The sequence below is a fragment of the Monodelphis domestica genome, chromosome 1 (genome assembly GCF_027887165.1).
Source record: "Monodelphis domestica isolate mMonDom1 chromosome 1, mMonDom1.pri, whole genome shotgun sequence".
NCBI classification, from domain to species: Eukaryota; Metazoa; Chordata; class Mammalia; order Didelphimorphia; family Didelphidae; genus Monodelphis; species Monodelphis domestica.
The window spans coordinates 379,998,315-380,009,467 of record NC_077227.1 but is presented as its reverse complement, the minus strand read 5'-3'; the positions used below and the strand labels follow the sequence as shown (position 1 = coordinate 380,009,467).

The 11,153-nt window shown below is 45.5% G+C and overlaps 1 protein-coding gene and 1 long non-coding RNA gene across 2 annotated transcripts; both read left to right on the top strand.

Annotated features, from left to right (window-relative positions):
* The first annotated feature begins 663 nt into the window (after window positions 1-663).
* LOC103102938 (uncharacterized) lies at window positions 664-1,016 on the top strand. Its single transcript, XR_457857.2, has 2 exons — window positions 664-720; window positions 823-1,016. It is a non-coding gene; the product is annotated as an uncharacterized LOC103102938 (long non-coding RNA).
* Window positions 1,017-4,580: 3,564 nt separating this feature from the next.
* NKX2-5 (NK2 homeobox 5) lies at window positions 4,581-9,636 on the top strand. Its single transcript, XM_001370549.4, has 2 exons — window positions 4,581-5,075; window positions 7,948-9,636. The coding sequence occupies exons 1-2, from the start codon at window positions 4,724-4,726 to the stop codon at window positions 8,553-8,555; spliced, it is 960 nt and encodes a 319-aa protein (XP_001370586.1). The 5' UTR covers window positions 4,581-4,723; the 3' UTR covers window positions 8,556-9,636.
* The last annotated feature ends 1,517 nt before the right edge of the window (window positions 9,637-11,153 follow it).

Sequence of the window (11,153 nt, the reverse complement as noted above, 5' to 3'; positions counted from 1 at the left end):
AGAGGGGGGAGGGTTACATTTAGAGGGCTGTCCTTACCGTGGTTCATAGCGAAGCTATTTGCTATTTGTTTGACCTACGCAGGATATTCTAGCCCCTCCAGAAAGTTCCATTTAGCGGTAACGACGTACTAAATAAATCTGTCTTCTCAGAAAATTAAATAGCCTCCTCCACATGACATTACCCAGCCTCAGTTTCCTCAAATGAGTTTTTGAATTAAGCAATGTTATAAGGTCACTTCCAGTTCTACTGTTCCGTATTATATTAAGAGTTCTAATTTTCCTTTCAGTCCTAATCTTCTTGGTTCTGTTTTAACAATCTATGTTCTTAAGTGCCTTCCAGTTCTAGCATTCGTTGTTATGGTATTCATGTTACCGTTATTTTCCATTCTAATATTCTTCGTCCTTGGTTTTAATGTTCTATGTTCTAAAATCCCTTTCAGCTCTAACATTCTGTATTTTGGACTTTAACGTTCTCTGTTCTAAGGCCTTTTCCAGCGTTAAGCCTTTTAGAGTGCTATAACTCTGTGGGAATAAATTAGAGAATTTTGTCTGGCTTTTCTGCTGTGGTCTGCCTTTGTAGGAAGAGATGAAAGCTGTGCATGACATTTCTGTACACCGAATTTATGCTTCTACTGGATGAAGAGTCCACGTGATTGGTAAAAGCTTGTCCCTTCCCCCTCCGTGAGGAGAGAATGCCAGTCCTCTACCTGCTGTGGCAAGGTTAAAGAAGTCTTGGTTTTCTGAGATCTCAAGGAGTTGGTTGCTTTTTTAAGAGACATTGGGAAGAATTTTGTTGTTATTTCTTTTTCTTTTTCTTTACAGGAAAAAGAACTGCAAACTCTAAACAAACCAAGAGAAAGCATCCTAGCTTAAAGGGCTTTCAATCCCGATGGAGTTGGCCTCCAGGGAGGAAGAGAAACCTTTCCCTAGAAGAATCATTCCGAAACACAGGATCCAGGATGCGCGAGCTTTGGCTGCCACGCTGTCTGTCCCCCATTAAATGGTAATATTTCAGGCGTCTGCGTCCGCTAATCTTTCAAACTGTCATCGCTAGCCCTGGCCGAAGAGTTCGAGTCATTTCACAAACGATCCCAAGGACCCCAGCTCCGCAGCCCTTTTCCGCAAGAGTTTTAATTGAATTAGATATCGCTCTTCTGCCAGAAATCAGCGCCTCGGAGACGTACACACTTCCCTCCTCCCTCTCTCCCCCAAAACACTCTCCACAAAGGTCAGGAAGTTCAGGGTAAGGTAGGCCTTAAGGGGTTAACACAGCTGAAGGCAGTCCAGGGTTTGCAATGCATGTATCTCCACACACTGACTTGGAGATCGATGGGGAACAGGGATAAAGAGCAAAAATCATTCTTTAGAAATGTAGATAATTAGATAGGTGTAAATTATAGGGAGGCTAGGACTGAACCCGGCCATCAGGCCACACTTGAAAAGCAAGAGAGAAGTGAGGGTAGAATCAAACCGGGGGCAACAGAAGGAGGCAGAGAAAGTTTATTGTTTTTTTTTTCCTTTTTTAAAATGGATCTCTCCAACTGTCTGTCCTATGTGATAGTGAGTTCTTGCAGAAGGGATTTCAACTGCCTATAAGCTTCAAGCAGGGTTAAAAGAACAAAGATCCATTGGGGAAAGACAAGACGAGAAGCTCTAGGCAGGCTGCAGGAAAGAACATAAGATGCTTAGAAGTCAGAAGACATGGTTTCAAAGGATTTAGAGCTATGATTTGGATTTATTTATACTTATGATCTATAATTTAGAAACAATTTAATACATTTTCCTAATTTTTGAGACCCAGAAAATTAACTGTCTGAACAAAGTTTAAGATCTTGTAAATAGAAGAGCTGAAATTCACACCTAACTGCTTTGTCTACAAAACCGATCTTCCTATCCTCTGCACAGGTGTTTCAGCTCTACCAATAAGTTTTGAATGACAATTTTAAAGATCCTTTCTAGTGGGGTGATCTTGACGGGACCATTTCTCTTTTGTGAGTTTCAGTTGCCTAGTCTGCAAAATGGGTAGAATGCTATTTGCCTTTCAATTTAGGGCTAAAAAAGTCCTAAAGAAAGGACTTCCTAAACACAACACTGGGAGAAAAACTCATCTCAAGCCAGTTTTCCACATCTACCAGGGGAATTAACTCCAAAAATTGCTACCTTGGCCCAACATGACCATAGTTGTGGTCTTGGAGAACATCTTTACTAAGCCTGAAAGGATTTTGGTTTCTTTGGGGGAACTGTAATAGCAGGAAAAGGATAGGAACTTTCTTCCCCCAAGCTCAAGTTTATCTGAGGGTCTGAGAACAGGAAGTCTTCAATCAGAGATTCCCACAGACTGCGTGAACAGTAAAAGCTCTTAGAGATCACTTAGTCCAGCTTTCTTTTGCTTAGAATGGAGAAATCCAGACTCAGAAAGGAGGAATGACCTGCATAAGGTCACACAGGGAGTAGACTCCAGGTTACCAAGTCCAATGTTTCCTTCCCATTTCCTATATCTTCATTTACAAGGTCCATCTGAGGCAAGATTAGAGCTGCTGGTTGATTCTTAATGGGTCCTTTAGGACCACCATTGACAACTGGCATAAATTTCAATGTTTTCCACTTTTAAAAAACTGTTGTGTTTTTTTTTGAAGCTTCCAGCGATCTACTAGAGAATATCCTCTTACCTCATGGAGTAGCCAGAGGAAACTTTTGCAAAACCTTTAGAAATCTGTGTTACTATGTCATTGTTATTATTTAATCAACTGAAAGACTCCTTTCAGTGGTGCAGTGAATAGAGCTGACCTGAATCCAAGACCTGCCTCTGATCCATAAGGTCTGTGTGACATTAGGCAGGTCGACTAACCTTTCAGTATCTAAAGAAAACTCTTCGGGAGTCGATGCTTCAGAGACAGCATCTGTGAAGGAAGTTTCCACACCAGAAACCCCACCCCACCCCACATTTATGAAGACATTGGGGTAAAAAAAGATCTTTTCAAAGTTAGTATTAAGTGGTCCTGTGAGGCTGAGGACTAAATGAGAAAGGGGAAAACTTGCCTGGCACTCAAAAGGATGTGCTGGCTGCTGCTTCCCTCTACGTGGCACTCCTCTTTCCCCCAGCCACCTGTAGAATGCCACAAAACAAGGCCACCTAGATTCCTTTCTTCCTCTGCTTCGTTTGTGTGATGGGGAGGGGGGTTTGGGAGGAGAAGCACTGCTGCTGCCTGGAGAGTCCTATCCTCCATCTCCAACTCCCAGAGCACAGGTACCAAAACCTCTAACCTAAGAAAGAATCCTAGCATAGTTGACACTCAATTAGTGCTTGTAGGTTTCAACTGATTTTCAGCCAAGAGACCCTATACTATATACAATCACTTGAATGAGCTCACATTTTCTCCTTCACAGCAGCAGATGCTGAGGCTGAGTTCCCCTATTTCTCCAAGGTATAAACAGCTTACCAAGAAGCCTTGAGTCAGGCAATAGGGAGTCTTTCATTTCCTCTCTTCCTTTCTTCTTCCCTTCCCTTCCCTTCTTCCCTTACAGTTCAGTAAAGACCTATTCTCTGTTAATCCACCTGCATCCTGCTTGACCAATATTAGTCTCTTAGCTTTTTTTTCTGGAACAGGATGGTCCCATTCCAGGTTTCTTGGTCATCCTTAGCAGGAAAAAAGATCCCACAATAGAGTGTAAATGAAAGGCAGGGCAGATTAGTTGAAGTTCACAAAGTCACTGGACTGCCCTCATAAGTAGGCTAGTTGCCCTCAATGGTCAACTCCAAACACTGACCACTACAACCCAAGAGGCTAGATCTGACTTCTGTTTCTATTTTACTTATTCTGGTACTCTTGTTTCTTGACTCACTACTCCGTAACTCGGGTGTATAAGGAGCAGTGACACAAGAGGATTCAAGAATGGTGACTGGATTCCCTGTCTAGTTCAACAAGAGCAAGAGAAAGAATTAAAAGGAAATATTTTTGCCCCTGGTGTAGTAGAAAGAACACTGGTTGAAAATCAAAAGGCTTCAGTTCCAGTCTTGAGTACTATTTATTCTGTGTGTGACTCTGGGCCTTTGGGTTTCTCTTCTTTAAAATGTGGGAGGTGATATTCTGTAAACTACACGACTTTCTACAGTCTTTTCCAGCTCTGATGTTCATTAAGTCGGTGACGTCCCTCTCTTCTCTTTCTTTCCCCCTGACAATTTTTACTTCAAAGTCAAGGGGCTCATTGAAAGCAACGTGCCCCACACCTACGCACTACCAGCCCCCACCCCAACTCTGCTTCGCTATTTTGAGCGCAAATGGTACTCGGATAGTTTCTAAAACAGAACCACCCCGTGAGTTGCTTGTTCAGAGCAGGAGGTTCCCTTGAGTTTGATTTTTTTTCACCTTGAGGAATCCGGCTCTGGATTACATTTCAGGGGGAGGGAAAAGAAAGGGGATGCGGCCCCTTTAAAAAAGTTGGGATGTTTTTGGAGCCGTATTACTATATTAGGTGACAAGAAACTCCTCATCTGTCATGTCATCACTGGCTGATTGACCAATGGCCTGCTAAAGTCACCCAAAAAGTGGTCTAGTCCCTCCTTCTTTTCCCTTATGGTCTGTCCTACCTGCTCCCCCCCTGCCCATCTGAAGTCAAGGCTAAGGCTGAAATGATGTGGGCTCCTGGGGCAGGGCTAGGGGCGCCTCTCCTGTGGGCGGGCTGCGGCCACGCGGCCCTCTGAGCCCGTGGGGCGCCGCCCACCATGTTCGCCAGCCCTGCGGGCACCAGCACCCCGTTCTCCGTCAAGGACATCCTCAACCTGGAGCTGGAGCAGCGACAGGAGCAGCAACAAGAGGAGGAGGAGCGGAGGCGCCGGAGCCTGGCGGCCATGGAGCTGCCCGCGCGCCTAGAGGCCAGCCTGCCCCCTGCGTCCTGCATGCTGGCCGCCTTCAAGCAAGAGGCTTACGGCGGCCCCGAGACGGCAGGCCTCCAGGAGCTGGCTCTGGCCGACGGGCTGGGCCCGGCCAAACACTGCCCGACCTTCCCAGCTGCCTTCTACGGAAAGAGCTACGCGCACATGGAGCCGGCCAAGGAGCCCAAAGCCGACAAGAAAGGTAAATAGTGCACTGCCTGGTGTGCGGACATATAGCCCCCGCCCCCAGGTCAGGCTGGGGCCGCCCGAGCCCGCCCGGGCTTCACTGCTACCGGGCATTTCTGCCACTGAGCCAGCGCCGGGGAGAAGCGTCCCAAGTAGAATCCGGGAGGGAAGTGGGGGGGACCGAGGACAGAGAGATGATCTATTGTCTTTCAAGTTGCCAGGGGAAGGGAGGAAGAGAAACGCTCTCTCCTTTCCGAGGTTTGGGGTCCATTTTAATTCGAAACCCCAAGGTTTGCAAAACCAGGCCAGGAGAAAACCAAAATCAGCGAGGAAGAGATAAAAAAAAAAAGAACGAAAGACGGAAATTGGGGGCTCCAGGGAAGACTCTAGGTTTCCCTGTGACCTGGGAGAGACGCTGGGTTTTACTCTGATTATCGGAGAACGTGGGGGAACTCGGGGAAGAGGAGGACGAAAATTTAATCAACCTGGAGCAATTCTCGGTCCTACGTTTATCATCAGTGTTCACTCACACATCTTTTATGCCCTTGCATCCATTTTCTTAAAATCTTCTAAATGAGGAAAGAAATAAGACCCAAGAGGACCCTCGTTTTCCTTCCAACTCATGTTGCACAATGCAAACAGCTTTGTGGATGCTGTGATCATATGATATATACTAAATAAGATAAAACGTTTTATCCAAAGGAATTTCTCTCCCTAAGCATCATCTCCCCAAGGTAGGGCGGTACTCCTTAGTGTAGTTTGATGGGGGGGGAGAGGGAGGGAAGAAGCACAACCGCTGAATCTGAGGTCACAGATTCCGGGTTCTAGTCTCTGTTCTAGTATCTACTGGCCATGTGACCTTGGGCAAGCCACAGTTTTCTTAGCAGTAAAACGGGGATAATGTTACTTGTATTCCTTCCATCAGAGCTGTGTTTTAGGAATGAAATCAGATAAAGTTGGTAAATTTCCCAATGAATTGAGGCCTATATGAGATCTAGTATTCTGGTTCAGAGGAAGAATAGCAGTGATGATAAGCAGTGTTGGAAAAAAGGGCCAGGGGAAAATTGTTAAAAAATTGTTTTTTAAAAGTATCCATTCTCAAGTAGCCCCCTGTGACCTCTGGAGGCCCTTTATACTGCAAGGTTTAAATTGCCATGTTTTGGGAAAGTCCTTTGTCCTTTCCTAAAGTGTAGATTGAGAAAAAGAGGCAAAAACCTTTGCCCTGGTTCGGTTGGTCCACAGTACCAAGAGGAATACTGATAAAGGAACACAAAATGTGGCTGGTGTTGAGCCTGGCAGCACTCAACTCTTAGTGCTGCCGATAGCCAAGTGGCCACCCTCTCATCCTGACCAAATCTAACTCCCAAGGCCCAGAGATCTTCCACGTAGGGTAGGCAATGCTACCCTCCAGCTTCTTGCCTCCTGAGACTGAAAAACTCAAAATACCCTAGCCAGATCCTTCGTTTCTTCGTAAAGAGCGGGTTCACAGAACTGAGGCAGAAGGCTTTGCATCCTCAGCGTGATGTAGGAGAAAGTGAATTGACTTTGGAGTCAATAGCCATGAATCACCGCAAGTGGTGCCACTAATTTACCTATGAGACTGTCAGCAATCCAAATCCCCTCTCATCCAGTTTTCTCATCCATAAAATGGGGATAACAATATATGCATTACCTACCATTACAGGATTATTCTGAGGAAAGTAGTCAAAACTTCAGAACAAATGTGAGCTTGCTAGCTCCAGAAAGCATTCCCTAGCCTTGATTTCCCCACAGTAAAGGTGCGTAAAGATACACAGACCCATAGATTGGGAGCAAATAACCCATCCCGAGGACAGCAGTTTTCGTTAGACAAAGACTTCAGTTTGCAATCATCTGACCCAGTTTGTAAGTGGGCTATTAATTTTGTCCCCAGCCAAGGAGGCACAGAGACTAGAAAACTAAATGGTCAGCAAGACTGATCTGAGTAAGAGCAAATTTGAGATCAAATCCAACTGCAAGAAGATGGTCAGCAACTCCTTTTCAAAGGGCTGGAGTTTCACATCTCTTAGTATCTGCTAAAAGATAAATGTACAGACCACTTACTTTCTTAACTTGTTACATTCAAAAATCTACCTATTTCTTGGGCTCACAGGATGATAGAGAGCTGCAAAAAGACCTCAGAAGTCATCTTATCCAACCAACATTAAAAAAAAAAAAAGGTTGAGGACACAAGAGTCTTGGAGAAGGGGATTCTCTCACCAAAATCTCAGAAAATGATAGAGCCAGGATTCAAACTCCAATTCTCTGACTCTTTAGCAATAAAAAGGTTCTTCAAAGGACCAATTTTTTCTTTTCCTTCTTTTTCTTCCTTCCTTTTTTGTTTTTTTGCTTTGTTTTGTACTCCAATGGACTGTACAGTGGAAAGAGCACAAGACTTGGCTGAAGACCTAGGCTTGAATTTTCGTTCCGCCATTAATTAACTTGGTTTACCTAGACAAGTTGCTTTCTGATTTTGTGAACTCAATTTCGTCCACTATAAAACTGAAGGAGTGGGAGGTTTTTCCCAGCTCTAAAAAGATACTAAAATCTTTCCTAGCATTAAAGTACTGAGTTATACTGTTCGCTCTGTCTCCTGCCCACAGTTGTCTATCCATAGACTGGATTAGTTTCCAGTTTGGGTTCTCCTCCCAGATATAAGCAAGGCTTCTCTTACGGAGAGCTAACCATTTAAAAACAAAACAAATGAAAACTAAACAAACTTTCCTCTAATCAGAGCCCTCCCTATCAGTCAATTTAAAAGAAAAAGGCAAAGTCTTTTTGAACTTCTTCTCTAGTCACCACTTACTTGCACCATCTAACCCTCTTTTCCACTGCTCCTGATTGAGCCTTTCCCTTTTTGTCTCTTGCAGATCTTTGTTCCCTGCAGAAGAACCTGGAGCTGGAGAAAAAGGACTTAGAAGACCCCGATCGCCCAAGGCAGAGGAAAAGGCGGAAACCCCGGGTTCTGTTCTCTCAGGCCCAGGTATATGAACTGGAGAGAAGGTTCAAACAGCAGAAATATTTGTCAGCTCCAGAAAGAGACCACTTGGCCAGCGTGCTGAAGCTCACCTCCACGCAGGTCAAAATCTGGTTCCAGAACAGAAGGTACAAATGTAAAAGACAGAGACAGGACCAGACTCTGGAGATGGTGGGCCTCCCCCCGCCCAGGAGGATAGCCGTGCCAGTTCTGGTGAGAGATGGGAAGCCCTGCCTGGGGGACTCTTCTCCCTACAGCTCCCCCTACAATGTCAGCATCAACCCATACAGCTACAATGCCTACCCGGCCTATGCCAACTACAGTGGCCCAGCGTGCAACCCAAACTACAACTGCGGTTATCCTTCAGTGCAGGCCGTGCAACCATCTGCAGCGGCCAACAACTTCGTGAACTTCAGTGTCGGGGACTTGAATGCAGTGCAAACGCCAATTCCGCAGAGCAATGCAGGGGTCTCCACTTTGCATGGGATACGGGCCTGGTAGGAAGATCGGTCTCCAGCTTACCAGGAGTGGTTAAAGGGAGGGAAGGAGGTCTAAGGTGGGTTTCCCAGCTCTCTCAACCCCGGTCTCCCCTCTCCTCTCCATCCCTCCCCCATTACCCATCTGACTGGAAAGGTAGGGAGGCTTTGGGCATCTGGAGAGAGAGGGATGGGAAGCCTCTCTCTCTCTAACTTGGGGAGCAGCAACTAACCTGGACTGCTGGAGAAAAGAGGACCAGGAGGGACGGGAAAGGAAAAGAGGTCTCAGGAAAATCCTACCGTCCCTCTACATTAGCAAGCTGGGACTCTCAAAGCATGTGCCCCAGAGTGGCTGTGTGAATGATGTTGTTCCTGTAAGTTACCAAGTGTTCTGGTATTTGGGTCCTGCGATGGAGATAGTAAAAACCCTCTGCCTGCTGGCAGAGCACACAGCAGCCAGAACCACCCATCACAGAGGCATTGAACCCGTTCCCTTCCCCCAAATCCATCTGCAGCCCCTGAAACCCTTTCAACTCTTGCCTCCGAGCTCCCCCAAGGCTCACTCAACTCTCAGGGGCCAGGGCATCTGGCCACCAACACCATCATTGAGAAAAATCATATTCCATGGCCAGTAACCTCCCACCCCAGCCTACAGACATCGATCCTGGGGTCTATGGGTCCTTTCCCCTCCAACCACAATCAGTAAAATCAAAGGGAGCCAGACCTCCTGCTCCCATCAAAAAACCAGCCGGTTTTTAGGGAGCCAGATGCAGGCATTGGGGGTGGGGCGGTGGGAGGGGGTAATTCTTAGTATTCTAAGCTCAGAGTCACTCTGTTGAATACCAGGTGGCACATATACCCCAAACTTGTCCCCAGGAAATTTGGCCCTTGCTAGTTCACCATCACCCCCACTCTTCATTGCCCTCTACCCTTCTCCAATCAGAGTGGCTGCCTAGAACTTCTGAACTCCGAGGTCTGCTGCGTTGGAGATCTGAGCTCATCCTTGCTGGTTAGGCTGCGGACCCTATTTAAGTGTTTTCTCATTGTTGTAAGAAAGGAGATCCCAACCACCCTACCCCGACCTGTCATTAAAGAGAGTGAATTAACCCTCCGGTATCTGCTTTTTTCAGCTCCCAGCGGCCTCCTTCAGTAGAAATGGGTAATTGCGGATATCAGCAGCAGCACAGTAACTCTTAGTCCTCTATCTAACAAGTTACAGTAATGACATAACTCCAGTTTTTAAAACTCTTAATATATTTTTCATTGTAGCTGTATGAGTCACGACAAGCCAATGAGGTAGGTGGTGCAAGTATTATCTTATAAAAGAGAAAGGCTGAGACCCAGAGTGGTAGTGATAGCTTGCCCAAGGTCACACAACTAGTGTCAGCTGAAATTCTAATGCGTTTTTCTAGCTCTATCTCTGGAGTTGTTTTCACTACACCATTGTTCACCCCGACTCAATCCCAACATCCTGTAGCTTCTTCACCAACTTTTATTTCTCAACTAATCTCCCTCACTTGGCTCTATCAGTCTCCCCGGATTCTTCCTGATGCCTGCTCTTAAGACCAGGCTGCCTGATCAGCGAGCAATCCAGGCTCGAGATCACTGTGATCTCACGGGGATTCTATTTGCTCCCCCTTATTTTTATTGATAACTTTTGTTTCACACCATTTCCCCCGGGGTCGACATATCCTTTTCTCTCCTCCCAATCCAGTGAGTCATCCCTTGTAACAAAGAACAAGAGATGGCCATTTCTAAGATGGGTAGAATTTTGATGGAACAAGCAGGGAATTGCCTCCCTTCCCCTTTTCTCTAGTTTCGTTCCTGAGCCCAACTCTTCCAAGGTCGTGACTATCCTCTTTGGAGCTGGGACCTCCAAAGCTCTTTAGGATTACAGTCCTGATACTCTAACTTGTGTCTTTAAAGACTCCAAACAGGAGAGACCTTGGACTGACCAGTGCTAATTGTGGCTTTCTACCAATACAGTTTCATTTTTTACAAGAATAAACAAGGGGGGAAATGTCATTTTACAGAGGAATCCTAGAAAAGAAACTAAGAATTAGGGAGTATAAGGAGTGCCTAGCAGAAACAGACTGGAACCCAAGTTTTATTTTGTTTTGTCTTAACAAATCCAAGGATCTTTCTGCCACCAAAGCTGTCTCTACCTCTACTTTCTTCTCATCCTCTCCTCCTCAGCTCTAGGGACTTCTTTAAATACTAAAACTGTTACTCTCCATCCCACATAGTCATTAGCATTTACAAATACACATTTTTGTCTAGCTGTAGTCAATAGATCAACCTTAATCTTCATGTGACTGTTCGATCTGTTTTAAGAAATCAATCAATGGACAAGCATTTCTAGGGTTCTGGCTAAATGCCAGATAGGAGGATACAAAGACAAGCATGCCAACAATTGCGGCCCTCAAATTGCTTAAAAGCATGGCTCGACCACAAAGAACTCCTGCTGAGTTAGGCAATGAATAAAGATTTGTCGAATTGACTCAGAGGTGACTCAATTCGTCCCCAAAACACTTGGCTATCTACCTCAAAATTCAGTTTTGTAGCCAGAATCAGCTTTCTAAATTCATCTTTCTACTTTGCTCCTGGTCACGCCTGGATCTTG

Excerpts from the sequence above, each read along its gene's own strand:
- NKX2-5 (XM_001370549.4), top strand. The coding sequence starts at position 4,724 with ATGTTCGCCAGCCCTGCGGGCACCAGCACCCCGTTCTCCGTCAAGGAC. Across the intron at positions 5,076-7,947 it reads GCCCAAAGCCGACAAGAAAG|ATCTTTGTTCCCTGCAGAAG; the intron begins GTAAATAGTGCA and ends TGTCTCTTGCAG.